Source organism: Zootoca vivipara, chromosome 11 (genome assembly GCF_963506605.1).
Source record: "Zootoca vivipara chromosome 11, rZooViv1.1, whole genome shotgun sequence".
In the NCBI taxonomy this organism is placed as follows: domain Eukaryota; kingdom Metazoa; phylum Chordata; class Lepidosauria; order Squamata; family Lacertidae; genus Zootoca; species Zootoca vivipara.
Window position 1 is genome coordinate 19,818,041 of NC_083286.1, and position 19,953 is coordinate 19,837,993.

A 19,953-nucleotide genomic window follows, 5' to 3' on the forward strand; every position below is an offset into this window, starting at 1 on the left:
TAGTTCTATGTTCTAGTGATCTCCCACTTTGATTTCTGTAACATGTTCTACATGAAGCTGTCCTTGCAGATAGTCCAGAGACTGCATCTAGTACAGCTGCTAGGTTGGTAAGTGGGGCAACCTGATAGGACCACATGTTACTGGTCCCAAAAGCACTGATGGTTGCCAGGTGTTAGCACTGCCATAAAAAGCCCTAAATGACTTGGAACCCAAGATCCTAAAGATGTCTTCCCCAGCACCAACTATCTCAGACCCTATGATCTGCAGCTAAGGTCTTGGTAGTGCTGCCATCAGGGGCTTCCCAGTTGGTGTTGACCCATGACCACCTTTTAAGTGGTCTTTGTGGAATGCCCTCTCTAGTGAGGTGTCTTTTGCCATCATTATTCGCTTTAAGGAGGAAGTTGAAAACATTTCTGTTTGCTGTGGCACTTGGTGGCTGAAGAATACTGTTTCTAGCAACTGAGCTCACTAGGAGCCACAGGTGAGAGGTGAGTGCAGGGTGGGGACCACAGGTGGACAAACTACCCCAAAGGAGTATGATGTGTACCACTCGTATACCCTTGACCGAAGAACGGTACACTCCTTCTATCTGGGAAGGTCGTCCTCTTCCACCGAGCGCGCAGCTTCGGGAGGGACGCACATGGAGCGGTGAGGGAGGAAGGGGACACCCGCCTAGCCAGCCAGATCAGCCGAATCAACCCTGGCGATCAATGGGGTGACAGATGTCGCAGCCAGATCGCCCTCACATCCACATAAACTACTAGTAACAAAGATAGTGCTGGAGAACCAGGAAATGTTACTGATCAACGTGTATATTCCTCCCACTCCCACTGCCACAGCCAAGAACCTTCAATGGAATCTCATTACACATGTGTTTGAGAACCTGGACCTCATCTGCCCTGATTTACCTATCATTCTAACTGGAGACTTTAATGCTCGCCTGGGCCAAGGGTGGGAAGTGTACACAAAAGCCTGGGAGCTCCTGGATATTTCTGTCCTCCCAGATTTCTGTCTTTGGGAACGCAGATCCCTGGATCCAGTAATAAACCAGGCGGGTCTGCATCTCACTAAGTTGACTACCACCAGGGCCCTGACATGGCTTAACGGGCTAACAGAATGGGAAGGCTCGGGGAACTTCACCCATATCTCCCCGCAGGGAAACAGCGTGGTGGACTATATTATAATACCTGCTGGAATGACGCCATGCGTGGACGAGTTTTACATAGGCGATCCTATGCTCAGTGACCATCTCCCTCTTCACTGCAAGCTTGTCTTTCCATTGAGCAAGACTGTACAGTTAATCGGCCCACTCCCCCAGAAACCAAGACTCCAGCTCCCAAGGATACAAACCAACGAACACACTCTGTCCCTCTTCCAAGGCCTGGTAAAAACCGACCGTGTGATTCAATTGTTCTCAGCAGAGAAAGGTGCTCTTTCTCCAGCTGAGGGAATTATTCGGTTTGAGGAACTTATTAACATCTTAATAGCAGAACTGTCCCACACGCACTCGCATAGGCCTCCCAAAAAAAGAAGCCCCGGTGATTGGACCGACAAAGAGACTTTAGCTATGAAAGCCGAAATCAGGAAACTTTACAGAGAATCCAGAGAATCGGGCAGTTCCCGCCTTCCTGACATCTATTTCTCTAGAACTCAACAACTAAGGGAGTCCATCCAGCTTGGCCGGTTAAGATATATCCAGAAAAGCTGGGAAATTTTACTCTCAGCCATACAATCTAGAGATCATAAAAAATTTTGGAAGGCCGTAGCAGATCCCCCACTGCAACAGAATGAGCAGCTAACCTTAATTCCATCGGGCACATGGATAGATCATTTCAAGACAGTATTTTTTGACAACTGCATCCCACCGGACAGGCAAGATCAGAACACTCTCTCTTTCCTAGATGAGTGGCCTCCAGTATCCATGTCAGAAATTATAAATTTAATTGATCAGATGAAGATAGGGAAGGCCCCTGGCCCAGACGCCATTCCATCTAAACTGATTAAATCTAAACCGGAGTGGTGGGCTCCGATATTGGCTGATCTGTTCACGTTGGTCGATAGTTCAGGAATTATGCCCAGTGCCTGGCAACAATCCATAATTATCCCTATTTTCAAAAAAGGTGACAAAAAGCTGCCGGCAAATTATCGGCCAATAAGTCTCCTCTCTAACATCGGGAAATTATACGCTAAGCATCTGTTAAACAGACTAACTACCTGGCTCGATGACAATAACATCTTAGGCCCTGAACAGGCTGGGTTCAGACCAGGTAAATCGACCCTACGAAACTGCATGGTGCTGTCTCACCTAGTCGCTAAATCCATGCGATTCTATAAAGAACATCTACATGTGGCCTTCCTGGATATTCAAGCGGCATTTGATACCATCGACAGGAGGTTGCTTTGGGCCAAATTGGAGGCTATGGGCTTAGAACCCAGACTTCTTTACCTGATCAAAAAGCTTTATACCAATAACACCTGCTGCATAAAAATCAATTCTGGGAACGAAATCACAACACCAGTCAGTATCAACAGAGGAGTAAAACAGGGCTGCGTACTTGCTCCTACGCTTTTCAATCTTTTTCTCAATGATCTAGCCCCATTACTAAAGCAGGTGGATGCCCACACTCCAAAACTCCAGGCCATAAACATTCCCATCCTCCTGTACGCGGACGATATGGTTTTGCTCTCGCGGACCAGAATAGGCCTTAAGCGACTGGTAATTGCCTGCATCGAGTACATGTCCAAAATGAATTTATGCTTGAACTTTGAAAAAAGCAAAATCCTGGTGTTTGGCAACTCATGCAAGAGTTATAGCTGGGTTTTTGGAGGCAAACCCATCCAGCAGGTCTTTAAATTTAACTATCTAGGAATCACCTTTCACCACAGGCTCCTCTGGTCTCCACATCGAGGCACGGCGGTGAACGCCAGTAAGATATCCACGCAGGCAATTACGCGATTTTTTACAACAAGGGGCAATTCGCATATCCCTTCTGCGCTCAAGATCTTCAATGCCAAGACCATATCACAACTGCTCTACGGCATTCCAATCTGGATCCCGGGGTTCACCCAGACAGTAGAGCAAGTGCAATCAGCCTTCCTCTACAAGATTTTCTCTGTTCCAAGATGCGTCCCATATGCAGTTTTATGTTTAGAGGGAGCTCAACACAAGGTGGAATCTGTCGCCTGGGCAAGATTCCTTATATTCTGGCTAAAAATCTGCCTCGACCTTGACAGAGATCCCTTCCTCCAGGAAATGCTTTCGGACACCTTCCTCCCCCCAGGGATACAACACTTCAACAGGAAGGTACAGCAACTGGGGCTTTCAGTAGAATTCCTCCGCTCAATGTCCTTACAATCTGCCAAAGCCACAGTCTTAACTAGGTTGTGGGACATTGAGAGACAGGATCTTATAGCGGCAGCAGGCACAACATGTTCCCCCCTTCTTTTCCACCTCCCGTGGGCTCATGAAACAAAACCTAATTATCTTGACTTCCTACTGAACCCACAAGAAAGAAGGGCATTTTCGTTGGCCAGGTTCAACGCAAATCCATCGAACCTCCTGTGGGGAAGATTCTCGGGCAGGGCGAAGGACGAGAGGTTCTGTCTGTGTCATGACCCTCAGGTGGAAAGCCTTCTACATATGGTTTTTCACTGTAATCTTTACGCCGACCTTCGTCAACAATTCCTGGACCGGCTCGGCATCCCCAGAAGGAGACCAGAGCGGGAAATCTTACAATTTCTTTTGCTGGGGAAGGACCAGGCCCTCACCAAGATGGTGGCTCAATATCTTAATTTACTATTTTCTCGTCGCTGTACTCTGCAGTCGTCTGAATTATTAGAAGCCCCATTGTCGTGAGAGCGGATAGCGGATTATTCCCTTCTCTCTCTTAACACAGCGTTTGCCACAGTGACAGTTTTAATCTCTTATTATTTTGTCTGTGAGTTTGTTTGATGCCAATAAAGGTTTTACTTACTTACATGTGTACCACTCCCTAAAATAATAATTAGTGTGAGTGAAAATTTGTACCTACAGCTCTGCATCTCTTTGGCAGTTATGGTATAACCCAGGCATCCCCAAACTGCGGCCCTCCAGATGTTTTGGCCTACAACTCCCATGATCCATAGCTAACAGGACTAGTGGTCAGGGATGATGGGAATTGTAGTCCAAAACATCTGGAGGGCCAAAGTTTGGGGGTGCCTGGTATAACCCCAAGCACAGTGGCAAATATGAATCTAATCAGAGGTGTTTATCAAGCAGCTTTGTGAATGCATTAATTGAGTTTCTTCTTGGCATAGATCCCTGAGCTACAATATCAGATGTTCCTTTCCACAGTGTTGTTTTCCCCCAGTTGTCTAAATATAGCGATGTTAAGTATACATTTGTACCCAATTACCTAAAAACAATAAAAACAAATGACTAACATTTGTTGTGGCATCTAAGAAGTACTCCGTGTTTACTTGGGAGCTAATTCTTGGATTTCAGATAAAAGCATTAGTGGTTGGTTGTTGTTGTGGTTGTTGTTGTGGTTGTTGTTGTTGTTTAAATCACAAGGATGCCATGTTCATTGTTGCCAAAAGAAGAGGGGGATGCTGGGATAGGAACACAGGAACCTGCCTTACACCAAGTCAGACCATTAGTTCACCCAAGTTTGCATTGTCTACACAGACTGTCTGTCATTCTTCAGGATTTCAGATGGAGTCTCTTCCAGGCCTATCTAAAGATGCTGGGGATTGAGCTTTGAACCTCTTATGTATGTGACACAGATGCTCCTTGTCATTGAACCACAGCCCTTCCCCATACAAATGGAGGTTTTCCTTGGGCGGTTATGAACTCCATTTGATTATAGGAAGGACACTGAACAAAGTAGGGGCCGAGGCACAATCCACACCACTGTAATCAGTGGGAATTAATAAATCAGTAAATCAGTGGGGGGGGGAGTGCATTGCATTCCAGATCTTTACATAGAGCAAAATGGCGTATTTGTACGTGCATCACCTAACAGCCACTTAGATCTGTTCCCTGGTTTGTGTGGGCTCCCAGCATGCACCACGCCACTGGGCCCATGCTCCCCGCCCATTGCACTAGGCAGCTGGTGGCCCCAGCTCCTCTCTCTTGCCCTCCATCCTCAAAGTCAGCTTTGGACAGGCAGGCAGGTAAAAAATATTTGGACTCTGCATGGAAAGCAGATAACTGTCCTACTAAATGATAACACTTAAAAACATGTCAAGCGGTAGCTGACGCTCCAGTTTCCTCCCAATCCATGCCTTGCTGTTTCATGCAAAACAAAGGGCTACAGTTGTACCTTCACAGCAAGGCTACCTCCCCATACGGGGAGGGGACATTGTGCTGGTGTTGCAGGACTGAGACTAGCACCATTAAAGAGCTAAGAATAAAACCCGGAGGGGCTCTTACACCCACTACTAGCTCAAAGAAACTTCAGTTAGTGTGTCTCTCTCCGAGCTGGTAACAAGTACTAATAGTTCCCACATGGGCTCTTTTAAAGTGCCAATGATTCCTTGGAGCACTTGACGTCATTAAATTGTCAGCTGCAAAAGGCCTTGGATGGTTAGCCTTATATACAGCTATTAAGAGCTGAACTCTCAAGGGCTAAGCAGCAGTCTCTATATATTCTGTATGCTTTGTATCTCTTAATTCGCCAAGCAGGGATGGTTGATTGGCATGGTGATGTGAGGCAGCCTTTGAAGAGAGCAGGATGAAGAGGGACAAGCAACGTCTGAATAGTTCGACAACATTTCTTTTCTCATACCTATGCAAAAGAAGTAGTTTCTTTGCTGCTCCCTCTCCTCCTGTGAGTTTTGCGCAAACATTTAAGTTTGCGGGGGGTGGGGTAAATCAAAGGGTTGTATCCATCTTTGCAAGTGTAGAGGTCCACTCAGACAGTGTGGCTTCCCATTCCTCTCATCTCCCTCCCCAAACAGGACCAGCCTAACCATGAGGCAATGTGAGGCAACTGCCTCGGGTGACAAGATCTGTCTTCCAAGGAACACATCGGGCGCTTCTTCTGCCGCGGTGCCATACACGGCTGCAGTACGTTCCTTGGAGGGTCCTCAGCAGCCCTCCCCCAATGCTATCTCCAAAGCAGCCCCCTTAAGAATAGGAGACATTGCTGGTCTCCTCCCACCCTTATGGAGGAAGTGGTGGAGGCTGCCCTCTGGGGTCTCCTAGGCTTTGCACCCACCTGGTGTGATTCAGAGCACACACACACACCCCACGATGGCCTTTGATTTCCAGTTCAACCGTCCGGGAAGGTTGATTTGATCACTACCCCCCACCCCACCCCCTTCTGCCGTTCCTGGTTTAACTCTTCATTCGCTCCTTCTTCCCTGGCTGGTGGGAGGCACCATTTTGTGGTTTGCCTCAGATGCCAAAATGTCATGGGCCAGCCCTGCCCCCGAATCTCCAAACCCTCTGGGAAGATTGGTTCAGGGAAGAGGGGGGTGAAGTTACATTGCATCAACAGAAGTCCTATTTCACAAGCAGAATAACAGCGTTGGATGCAACCCAAATATTTGGATCCTGCCCTCTTTCTACTTGCACACCACGCAAGGCTAAAAGTCGCCCCAGCCACCCTGAGCAGCTTCCAACACACATTAAAAACATAATAAAGCATTAAGCACAAAATACAGGGTGCTTGAAAAATACATTATAATAAAAACAGAGGTAGAGAAGCAGGGGATAAAAACAAAGGTGTTAGAATAAATACATGATCGCATATGGCACTTGACCCTCTTCGGTTACACTTTTGGGTCATCCTTCACAGATATTTGAGGATTTGCTTATTTTTTTTGCACACACCTGAATTAACCCTTTGCAATTATGCCACACATAAAGGCTGCAGTTGGTGGCCGAGGGTCAATTGGCACCAGCAATATTTAACTTTCTTCCCCTTACCCAGTTGCGCCATGGTAACCATCTGCAGTGCTGCTGCCTGGAGGTGGGGGGGAAACGGAAGTGCTAGGATTGTCTATTTGTGTAAAGAATAACTTAATTAGCAAGAGCTATACAAATCCTCCAAGTAGGAGTTCGGGGAAGGGGGGAGGCACTAGGCAGCAGCAGGGAAAATAGAACAGCAAAGTCACTTATTGTTAGCGGTTTAGCAAAGCCTAACTAGTAGTTGACAGTTCTTTCAATATTTGCCATTGTGTGAGCAGCTGTGGTTTAAATAACACATATGGAAATGGTTTCTAGTTATCTGGAAATCTGCTTTTGTATTTTCAGATTGCTCCAGGAATTGGCCTCTGCTTTCTCCAAGGGTTGATTGGCAAACCAGTCACTAAGTCATTAGAAGGAGCCAGAGTTAGAATAGAGCTTAGCAACCCAAGCCTGTTTTTGAAATCTTTCTGCTTTCATTTTTGCTGGCAATTAACATATACAGAGCTGTGCTAAAAGAGGGCAAGTGGAACATTTCTGAAACGTTGCCAGTGCATAATAATTGCTTGTTCATTTACAATTCAGATTTATTTATTTTTGCATGGCAGCACAGTTGTGAAAAATCTATTGGGCGGGGAGGGGAAAGCCACGCTGCTGTGTCACCCATGAAGCTGAAATCAAACAAATAGGCAATTCTGCTCTGGTATTGACCTCCAATCGCAGCTCCCCCAATGAAGTCAAGCAAATAACAAGCCGGCGCATTAAAGCTACCTTATAAACAAATGACATGTTATACAGAAGACGGAATGTCTGAAAAGAAACACATACACGGACACCTTCCACGGTTTGGCATCTTGCAAAGCAAACTGCCTCTGGTGCAGTGGCAGGCAGCAAAATCATGAAAGCCTGGTTCTGTTAACAATACTGCCCCTATTCTCCCACGTGGGAAGAGTTTTGCTTACATATTATTCTTTGCAGCGACGAGGGTTCTGTGTCTGCTTTAGTTAGAGGCTAACCTTGTCCCCCCCCCCCCAGTCTGTTAAAACTAAGCAAATCTTGACAGCAGAGATTTCAAAAACGGAAGTTCTGTGTGTGTGTACTACTCTCAGCAGGTTTTCACAGGTCCTTTAAAAGCAGAAGATCATTTAATTTCAACAGCAATTCTTCCTATAGTGGAGAAGGGGGTTGGGAAATAGAGAGGAGGTTATATTAAAGGGGTAGAATGATAAATGAAATTATGGCTAAAAAAAAAGTACCAGTATGTCTCCAACTGCCCTATTCTTTGCTCCCAATTCAGAGCAGATGCTTCAAGGTTTGATTAGACTGAGTGTTTTGCTTTCCTATCTCCAAGTTGGAAATGCCCTTGTAGTCCTTTGAGCACAGAAGGGGAATGTGTAGAAATAGCTCACTTGCACTTCTTGGCCCTATTCTGTGTTTCCAAGGAGAAACTGGCAGAATTTTATTTTTTTTAAAGAACCCAGTTCTCAGCAAAAACAAGAATTGAACACAAGCAACTTAGGTAAAGCAATGTTGTCCTCACTCTGCCGGAGGGTAAATGCTGAAACTCAATTTGGTCATCAAGTGCAGTGAAATTAACAGGACTTTTGGGGACTGTGTGGTTATTGTCAAACCGTTTCCCTTCATACTTTCTGACAAAACATCCTCGCTGTGTTTGGGAAAACAGCCTTAAAACAATGAAGAAAGCCTAGCCTTCTTAAAATCTTAAATGGTTAACTGTGGTACTCCATATGGTATCCTGAGAACCAGACAAAAGATCAGCTAAACAAGGAGATATAAAAGAACACATCTGAACAAAACTTGTTTGGGGATATGGGACATGGTCGGCTTTTTTTCTGCCGGAACTCGCAGAACTCAGTTCCGGCACCTCTCAGGTGGGCGCCCTTGTCATTCTAAGAGAACAAGGGGGGCGTTCATGGTGAGTTCCGGCACCTCTTTTTCTAGATAAATAGCACTGGACGTGGTATTCAGTTCTAAGCCCTTCATACACAAGGGTTATGTACAAAGGGAATCTCTTCACAAAATTGTAAGATCCTCATGGGCTGTGTATCTATTAGAATAATCATAGCCATCACTTGCGAATCTGAGGCCCACAAGCTTACAGGCTCCTGTTATCGCCCAGCACAGGGATATGCAGATCTCAGGTCTTTGTTTAGTTCATTTTTCACCAGAACCCCCTAAGGTCCACCAGCCGGAACAGCATGCAAAAATGGGCTTACGAGGGGGAACAGACCCATACTTAGAATTACAGAATAAGATTCATCTGAACACCCTGTTTCCAGTATGAAAAGTAAACCCCCAGTCATTTCACATGATAGCCAGCTCCTTGTTTTCATGTAAATGTCCTTTTTTTGGCAGCATCCTTGTTGTGATTGTGGGAGTCGGAAGCCCGCGCCATTCTAATGCGCAAAATATATAAGTGAAACAGCTGTTCATGTTGAGTTGATTACCTTTAAGTTTCCTTTCCTTCATAAAGCATATGAATCAGAAGGTGTATCTCCTAGCTATCTTTGGAGATAGGGGTCCCCGTCCCCCCACCCCCAAATATGGGCAATGATTTATCTGATTGCAAAGGACTCTTTCTGTGAAAATGTCTGAGCTTATTTTGGCATTCATTCTTTCCCCTTTTGTTTACAGGGACCATATTTATACTGTTGATATGGATGCATCACATACAGAAGAAATTTATTTTAGCAAAGTAAGTAGCATTCTGTCATTCTCCTGCCATGGAAACAGGAAGAAAGTGGGGGGATAAATTGAAAAAGGGACTTGGCTCTGCTTTCCAACATCGCTCTTAAAATTGCACCGATCAAGGTGGGTGGTGCATATTAATCACATAGAGGAAAGCTGGAAGATGTGCCATGTCCCCAGTGAACTTCTGATAAGTGGCTTAGCGGAGATGATAAGTAATCTGCATTGTAATGTCCATCAAATGTCTTATTTGGATCCTGAAGCTTTTGTTGAACAGCTAATACCATAGTAATTGGCTATAAGACCCATTTAATAAGCAAACTCTGCTTACCTATTTAATGAATTTACTGTGTCCATGGGGTCACGAAGAGTCGGACACGACTAAATGACTAAACAACAAAACAACACCATATTTAATGAATATGGTTTTATGTCCGATCACATACCCCCCAACATTTATCCGATGAAAATAGGGACATCCTAATTTATGATTATTTTATTACTGTATTTTATACTCTGCCCATCTGACTGGGTTGTCCTAGTCACTCTGGGAGGCTTCCAACATATATAAAAACATAATAAAACATTAAACTTTTTTTTTTTTAAAAAAACCCTTCCCTATACAGGGCTGCCTTCAGAGGTCTTCTAAAGGTCGCTCAGGGGTCACAAAAATCCATAACCTCCAGCATTTCTCTGATGAAAATAGGGGTGTCCTACCATACCTTTCAACATTTCCCCAATAAAAATAGGGATGTTCTAAGGAAAGCTGTAACATTCTGGGATCAAATCAGAAACCATGACATCTGTAAATCCGGGACTGTCCCTGGAAAACAGAGGCACTTGGAGGGTCTGCAATCAAGCAGATTTTTTGTAAAGTTATTATTATTATTATTATTATTACTACTACTTCATTTTATAATGTATATAATCAAGGAGACATATGTTAAGCAAAACACAGGTCCCCCCCTAATTGGCTTATAAGGACATCTATATTGTACCCAAGGTAAATTAAGATGGAAATTGAAATATTTTTTCCTGTTCCTCGTTAAGTAGGCCATAAGTGACGTGTGATGAGAAAGAGCTGTATGTAGGTATCAGAGTTGGGAGGAAAAGGCTTGTCTCACTTCTTTGTGTGCATCTGGCACCCTGGGAATGATGAGTAGCGTCATGTTCCAGAGTGGAGCTAAAATTACAGGCTAAACTAACAGACCTGAGAAGCAGGGGGGGGGGGGAAATGGTGGTGCAACATCAGTGGGGGAAAAACACATTTTACTTGCTAAAAATACTTAACAACTGAATACCAGAGCTATATGTTAGGTGGAAATATTGTCCGCAATATTTGCATAACTGTTGGTATTTTAAGACATGCATTATGTGATTTAAGGTACCCAGACAGTATATCTTTCAGTGGCTCCAGTTATCAACATTTCCCTCCCCTTTGAGTGCAAGTAATTTAAAACGGGTCTGCTTATTAGCCAAAATCTAGTTTATAGAGCAACAAATAAGCGAGTTTGACATTTGTTTTCAGCCAGAGGAGTTCAAAGAGGATGGTTTTTGCAAATAAAAGCTTCTGAAGCTCGACAGGAACATAGGAAGCTATCTTATACCAACGCACACCATTGATCAATCCAGCTGAGTATTGTTTGTACTCACTATTTAGCAGCTATTTAAAGTTTTAAGACAGAAGTCTGTCCCAGCCCTACTTGCAGATGTAGGATCTTCCACCCACAAAGCATGGACTGAGAGAGAGAACCCTTTCAGTTTGTGAGCCAATTTTGAGTAAGACAAGTTGCTTGAATCAGATCTCATTGTTTCTCTTTCTTGGGTTCGGGTAGCATGCCAGAGTCCATCTTTGGTTTAAAATGCGGTAGAGTCATAGCTTAGGCTTTTGTAGAAGATGGACTGAGATAAGTGAATGTTACCCCCTCCTGCTTATTATTGCTGGTGGTTTGATTTTAATTGACATTTTAATTGAAGTTGTAAGCTCATCTGCTGTTTTATATAGTAATATCTTTTATGTAACCCAACCAACGATCATTGGTGAAAGTCAGGATATATTTATTTTAGGGCTGCCATATGTCTGGAATTTCCTGGGATTTGCCCTTTGGAAATGGCGTTTGGGAGAAATTATCTAAAAATTGGTTAAAATGTCCGGATTTTCACTTTTTAAAACATGGCAACCCTATTTTATGTTACTATGACTAAAAAATTCAAAATTAGAAGACAAGGCAACAGTCAAATGTGTAGCCAATTTTATTTTATTGCAGCTAAAACAGATTTTTATAGATATACACGCATTTATTGCAAATAAAACACAGATTTTAACATACATACACACAAATATACAAATACTATATATGTAACTAGTCTATATTAACAAGGAAAACAAGAATATGTTAATGTTTTCCTCTCACCAAATTTGCTTGTTTTCAGTGAGGTGTTTTCAGTTTTCCAGGTACCATTCAAAGCTTAGCAAGTGTTCCGCATCTGTGGTGTTCCATTGTTATGGTAAATTAACCATAGTCAAAGTGCAGAAAGCTTTCAATAAGCTTATATTGAGAAGTAGTTTTCCTTAGGGAACTCTTACTTTTGAAATCAAACACAACAACCTCTGGGCTCTTAATTGATTTCTTCCTTGATCCTTGCAGAAATTGACATGGAAATCCAGGCAGCTCGATGTAGACACATGCAGAATGAAGGGGAAACATAAGGTAGGTAATTTTCATTTCTCTGGCAGCTGCCAGTTTTGTTTAGTTTCTTGACTGTTATCTCAGACCACTCTCTGCGATGTGGATCATGCCATTCAGCTAGTAATTGCTTCCACACACACGCCCCGCCCATCAGCTTATTGAAGACTTTAATTTGCAAAAATATTTTGCTTCTAATGTGATGAAACATTATGACAGCAGACACAGAAACATTGTAAAATGCTTAGGAGCACTGGGATGGGTTGGGATTCAGCAAGGTGTATACTGACATCAATCAATGCTATATTGAGGAGCTAAGCACAACTATCCAATTTCCATTGGTTGCTGGCATAATAGTGTGTCTAATATTTGTGGCCTTTTTCTGGGCATAGGGAGGCAGAAATGATCTCAGGCAAATGTTATAGTAATGCAAGATACGATTAACTGTGGATAAACCTAAATGAAATATAGTTGGCTCCATTTTTTCCATTACATCCTGAGCTCTTTATACTAAGCTGATACTTACTAGCAGTATCATATACCATGGTTTAGGAAAGTGAAGTACTGAGGTCCTATTCTTGAATCAAAGACTAGCATTAAGATTCACTCCATCTAATGAACATCAGCAAAGAAGAGCAATGTGATGGCCTCAAATCCTAACAGCCAATTTGTTTGGTTAAACAATCGTTTGGTTAAGCCAGTTTGTACTGGTCAAACAAATATTTTTATTCAACTGTTGTAGCCATTTTGCAAGGAAACCTGAAAGTGTTGAGAAAAATATTTGCAATGTCTTTACTGAAATAATATTTGTGCTCTTCTTATTTTTTGCAGGATGAATGTCATAATTTTATTAAGGTTCTTCTAAAAAGAGATGACGATTCATTATTTATCTGTGGGACAAATGCCTTCAGTCCCTCTTGCAGAAATTATAAGGTATGTGTTGCATTTTTAAAGAATGCATTAATGGCTGGAAATCTTTGAAATAATGGCTTGAAATCTATTGGTATCAGCAGAACTACATTTGACTAAAATGCATTCAGCATTTTTTTGTGTGTGTGGCAAGGCATCCCTCCTAGTCTTTGGTCTTCCCCAATACCAAGAATAAAAGACATGACAACCAAGATTTGGGTGAAATCAGGCCACAACTTTATTGACAACAGATGTAAGAGGTTTGGCATAGGCACTGGGTAGACCCCACCCGTGCCTGCCGGCCTGCCTGCCTACCTACCAGAAGAACTTGAGTTTTGGGGTCAACCAGAAATGAAGGAATCCTTGACCTACATCAAGAGGTAATTCCCCCCCCCACTAGATTGCACCTGTGCTGTGGCCCTGCGCCCCCACCTGGGCAACTGGACAGAAGCATCTCCCCTGGATCCCAGGATACGCCACTTCAGAGGGGCCAGGCAGAGGCTGTAACCTCCTCTCCAACCAAGACTACGCCTGTCCGATTCCTGAACCGCCAAAGTTGTGACAATTGCTATGAGGATGGCAAAAAGCAGAGGGCTGGAGCCAATTTACCAACTGGTAAAATTCCATCCTGGCCCCGAATACGACGACCGACTATGCCCATAACAAGATGGGGCAGAACAACACACAACAGCAATATATAAAGGTGGGAGGGTGGAAGAAGAGCCAACAAACGGTGGCTGTAGAGCAAGTCGTATGTCTGTGTAATATAAGCCCGCCTCCTGGTGGCCCATGCTCATTCGTGATTCGCTGATTAGATGAGCGGGTGGGACTAAGCAGCACGTTCAGCCCAGAGGCTTCCTTTGCTGCCTGGGAAACAGCCCCTGGGGCTTTCCATACTGGATCCTGGTGCATGGGGGAATGCCAGCCTGCAATGGCGCCCACCAGAGAGGGTGAGCTGCAGGCTAGGTAAAGCAACAGACGACTGCCTTGTGAGATAATTCAGTTTATCTGCTCTAGTTTGACCTCCCTCATCCTGAAGTTGGGTTTCCCCTTGCTGTCATGCTGAGAGGTTTTAGACATACGCAGGTCCATTGCTCACACAGCTGCTTCCCTGAGATTGAATGGGAAAGCCTTCGCTCACGTGGATCTCCATGTGTGTATCGGAACCCTACAGAGTTTTGGATTGCAGCATGTAGGTTTAATCCCTGCCTGAAATGAAGGTGCGCCTGAAGCAATTTAGGTATCTTTCACAATCCTTTTGAATCAGTATTTATTGCTGCGTAAGCCCGATAATACTTTGTACTCACTTGGAAAGACTATCTTGCCGCTTGGTACAGTCAAGTTATTCCCTCGGTGGTTGTTAATTAAAATGTTCAACTCTGACAGACCTGAAAGGAGATGCCTGAAGCTAAGGATTTGTAGCCATCTCAAGCATATGGAAGTAGGAGCCTGGCTGTGGGGTTATACCCAGCCCCGCCATTGTGAATATAGGCAGCAAAGAGGTTGGTACAGCAGGAAACTGGCTCACTGAAGAGTGAAGTGGTCGGCACTGATCAGCTGCTGCTGTTCAGCTACTCAGATCTTCTCAGAAGAAAGCAAGTTTTGGCATCAAAGTTCATTTCCCTTTTTACCTGAGCACTGCAGTAACTCTTGGTGGGCAGAAATTCAATTCACATCTTTTGCATTCACTCATCATTTTGGTCCTAGGCGTTCAAGCCTGGAAGGGAACCCTCTTTGCAGTCATTGCAAATGTTTTTTGCTGCTATAGATCTGGCTGTTAGAAACTGAGGCACAGTGAGAAGCACATTGTGCTTATAATTTCTCTTATTTACAAGGCCCCTCTCTAGTTCCGCTCCGGAGAATGGAGAAGGTTTATTCATATACAGTATACTAATAGCCAACTCGGCTGGTGAGTGCCAGCATGATTATAGGGCTACTGAGAAAGAAGAATGAAGGCACATTCTGCAAAAACCCAAGATCTGCGGATATAGGAAAAGATTGTAGAGAGAAAAACTGAAGGCAACAAAAAACCCTAGAACAACTCAATGAGGACGGGGTCTGCTCAGATATCACAGGATGTTGAATGACCAGAGGGCGGGGCAAAAAAACTGGAGGGTTGCGGAGGATGGAACAGATTACTTTGAAAAAAGGGATGGCTGGCTGGTGCTCTGAATAGGGGCTCTTGACACTCTTGCTGCTATAGCTAGGTTGTTATAAATGGAAGAGAAGAACAATATCGTAGCAAACAGAGCTCTAGGATTTATAGTAGGGTCTTGGATGTCATCTGCTTGCTTCAGACATGTTAACTCAGCAACGGTGAAAGCTTTCACCAGCTTTGTGTGCTGACAAATCTAAGCTGTGCCTCATAAAATCCTCAGTTACTGCAATAGTTCAAATCCGCATGCATGGGGTTTATGGAGGAGTGAATGAAAATACTACGTTGTGTGGGGGTGGGTATCTAGCGAGCAAAAGTGAGGCTACAGCCCAGTTAAATAACTTCAGTCAATTAAAAACATGTTAATCAGTTAATCTGTTCATTAAAATTGTATATTCACAATACTTTGGAAATGATTTTAAAAGTGCAACATTGACGCACTCGATACTGCATCCCTCTTCCCACTAGAGGAACCCTAGATGTGATCTGTCTTAAATAATTTAATCATAGAATTGAAGAGGTGGGGTCATCTAGTCCAACCCACTGCAATGCAGGAATCTCAATCTCAACTAAAGCAGCCATGACAGATGGCCATCCAGCCTTGCTAAAAAAACTTCCAAAGAAGGAGAGTTCACCCCCTTCCAAGGGAGTCCATCCCACTGTCCCAAGAGCTCTGACTACCAGAAAGTTATTCCTGATGTTTACGTAGTAGGAATCTCCATTCTTGTAATTTGAAGCCATTGGTTTGGGTTCTACCATCCAGAGCAGGAGAAAACAAGCTTGCTCTATCTTCCATAGTTGAAGATGGCTATCATATGGTCCTCTCAGTCTCCTATTTACCAACTCGTTCAAACCTTCCTCATCAGGCTTGGTTGCCAGACCCTTTGTCATCATGGTTGCCTTCCTCTACACACATTCCAGCTTGTCATTATCCTCCTTAAACTGTGGTACCCAGCACTGGACACAGTATCCCAGGTGTGATCTGACCAAGGCAGAATAGTACGGTGCTATGAGTTTCCTTGATCAGGACACACTGCTGCATCACACTGTTGACTCATGTTAAGCTTATGAGCTGTGAAGACCCCCTAGATCCTTTTCACACGTACTACTGGCAAGACAGCTGTCCCCCATCTTCTATCTGTGCAGCTGTTTATTCCTGCCAAAACGCAGGACCTTACATTTGTCCCTAATGAAATCCATTACGTTAGTTTTGGCCCAGTTCTCCAATCTGTTAAAAGAGGAAGGGTTGCACCCTTATCAAGCCACAGTAAGATAGAACTTGATAAGGTATGATTCTTTGCATTCTAAGAGGCTGTGATTCTTATGGACATATGGAGTACAAATTATTGGGTATGCAAAGTGTACCTAGTCCTTGTCTGCTGCAATATGCACCCTTTGTAAGAGATGGTTGAAAATGGTCTTGTTGGAAAGATGTTTTTTTCGTCTGGATAAATAGCACCCTGCAGTTCATACTGACTACTCTGCCACAACATACATATCACCATGCATCATCTTTGCTGACTCCATATTTACCATACCCAACATGTAGCTAATATTCTTTGGTTTCAAGTACCACATCAAGTTGATGTTACTTCAGTCCTCAGGTTCTCTCACTGTGAATCAAAGGAAGGTGTAGAGAATCCATAGGAGACACTCAAGCTTCTCCCTTGTATCCTCTTAAAAATGAATCTTGGGGTAGGAATTAAATTCCAAAACCAATACACATCTTGCCATCTTGCCGATTGTCTGAAGTTTATTATTGTGACAACTCTACATTCCCCCCGCCAAGACCCTGATTGCTCTGACACTCTCAAGCACTTCATGGTTCCATAGATGCTCATTCCCTTCCTTTCAGCAAACCAAAGAACAGGGCAGAAGGCTACAAGCTTGTGTCTCTGTCCTACATGTAGAGAGGCAGTGATTTTTCCTGAATTTGGGGAGTCACGCAGCGATATAGTTTGGGAAACTGTGCTTTAGTCCTCACTGTAATAAATGTGATAGACAAACCTTAAGGAGTCTTCCAGCTGGGAAGCCATATTTCGTGCGCAAATACAGATATAGATATTGTGGAATCATGTGGGGGAATATAAATGGCCTTCTTTTATTATTTCTACAGATGTTTCATCCCCAATGATATATGGGCCCAGTTTGGTTTCCACACCTGTTGCAGTGCTGTCAGAAAGCCTGCACTCAATAACATCTCAGGGGCCTTCAGAAGGTCATTGGAGCACCTGGGCTCAGCAGTGTTAAAGCACTTGACGGGCCCTGGCCTGATGCTACTGTCGTCCCTTGGGCATTGGAAGCGAAAGTGCAGATGGGCCCAGAACATTGTACTCCAAGCAGAACTCCCTTCCTTTTTACAATTATTTTAAAACGTTTTCCCATCCCAGGATAAACACAACCGATTCGCTCCAGAAGGTCTAGAGAGGAGGAGATACAAGACAGGAAACAAATGATGACAAATCACCCATTGCTTTGAAATAGGCCTCTCAATACATGAGACTGGAAGTTGATTGGATGCGACTGGTGGTGCTTAGATGGCTGATTATCCACACTAGTTTTTCAAACTCTGTATCTTATGCGTGAAGTAAATTGAATTTGCTAGGTGGATCCAAGAACCCACATAAAACAAAAGTCACTGCTGAGTAATCCTGAGATACATGAATCTTAGGCCCATAGGCTCTGTACTTTTCCCTGTAGCTTCTGCTATAAACCTGCTGAACTTCTGCTTTGTGTTGAGCTGGTTATTTGTATAATTACTGCTACCCTATGGAGAATTAGTTTCCCAAGGGTTACACTTAAGGCTGAGATTTACAAGTACTTCACAGATTAATTCTTGACAGGCAGAAAGAGGATTTATGCATGACACCGACTCGAACCAAAATATCAAATGTCTTTCCGAAAGGGAAGTTGCAAAAAAAGAAAAGAAAAGCATGGTTCTGGTTATAAATAGTATGAGGAAAAGAGGCTCTTTTGCAGTAAAAAAAAATAAAAATTCAAGCAGTGCTCCACATGATTGCAAACTGTGAAAAAGCAGGTTAATACCATAATTTAGCTGTGTTCTTAAAACACAGTAAAAACATCTGCAGATAAAGGAAGGAACTCCATGAGTGTTCATTTAGTCCCGTTTTATTTGCTTCTAAAGGGATTCTGCTATTTTGTTTTTTCAGACGGATACTTTGGAGTTTCTGGGAGATGAATTCAGTGGAATGGCCAGGTGTCCTTATGATGCAAAGCATGCCAACGTTGCATTGTTTGCAGGTAATAAAGCAACAGAAAAAATATCACACTGCATTACAGTGTTGTGCTTACTTTAGTACAGTTATGATGCACATCCACAAGGTGGTGAGTTTATGAATAATAACCTATAGTAGAAGTCAGGAGGAAATAATTAGCTTCTGACATATCACATAGCTTGGGACTAATGAATGGATGGTGACCTATTCAGACTCCTCTGTTTTGCAAGGCATTGTCTGCACTTGTATGTATAAAAGGAAATAGTGTTCTTTTTTATGTAAATAAATTTTTATTGATTTTACGATTTCAGCTTCAACATTTTGCATCAACAAGAAAAAATAATAAATTGATACAAGTAAAAAAGAATTTTTAAAAAGTAAATGTATTCATATAACATTCACCTTTTTTGGAGGTTCTCTTTAACCTCCTGACTTCCCTCCATTTACTTTCCTGGTTCATAAATATATACATTTTCTGCATAATTATACTTAAGCCTCATTTTCTTATCCTCATATCGTAACTACATGCCATCAAACTTTAGTGTTTCAATTCAGGTTTCCTTTCATAGATTTTATCTCATTTTAAACTACTTGCAAGTGTTTAATCAAAGCCTGCCAACGTTTCTACTTGTTTACAATATTTTTGTACATATACAATAAATGTTTGCCATTCTTTTTTAAATTTCTTATTATCATTGTCTCTGAACCTTTTCTGTGAGTTTAGCCATTTCAGCAGAGTCCATCGGTTTCAGTTGTCATTCGTCTATTGTTGGTATCGTGTCTTCCTTCCACCTTTGGGCTAGTAGAATCTGGGTTGCTGATGTTGCATACATGAACAATTTCTTATTTTCTTTCGGTATTTGAAAAAGAGGAAATAGTGTTCTGATAGAACGTGAAGTCAGGGTGAGGCAGAACATCTTTTCACATCCTGCCTTCTGAAAGCCCATGAAGAAAACAAAATATTTCACATGAACTGTAGTAATAACCGTTCATTATGTATGGTTCCACACTTTGTGGGCTAAAATAGAAAGGAGAGAAAAAGGACAAACCTGGTGTGATTAAGCTTCCTGATGTTTTGTTACCAGCTGTGACAGGGGAGGGGACTGAAGCAGAGTCTGTGGGTTTAATCATGATTTATTATGCATGCAACGAAATGCAATTAGCTCTTCTTTTTGCAGTAGTTTAAAAATTGAGTGCTTATTAGAGGGGTTAATTTGGGCCATTGATTATGGAATGGCATTTTGGAAATTTGCGCCTTATAGATTTTAGATTAAATTGTCTCATTACCAAAATTGTGTTAGCATGAACCCCAATGATCCCATTTCAAATTTAGCTGTAAAATACGCAGTTGTATTGTGGAAACCA

General features: G+C 42.9%; 1 protein-coding gene across 6 annotated transcripts in view; it reads left to right on the plus strand.

The window, feature by feature from the left end:
* The window catches only part of SEMA6A (semaphorin 6A), a 185,311-nt gene that overhangs the window by 97,581 nt on the left and 67,777 nt on the right, over positions 1-19,953 (plus strand). For all 6 annotated transcript variants that reach the window (XM_035100287.2, XM_035100288.2, XM_035100290.2 and 3 more), the window contains exons 4-7: positions 9,548-9,608; positions 12,250-12,312; positions 13,120-13,221; positions 18,523-18,613. In XM_035100287.2, coding sequence (XP_034956178.2) covers positions 9,548-9,608; positions 12,250-12,312; positions 13,120-13,221; positions 18,523-18,613 — 317 coding nt within the window. The remainder of the gene's footprint in view (positions 1-9,547; positions 9,609-12,249; positions 12,313-13,119; positions 13,222-18,522; positions 18,614-19,953) is intronic.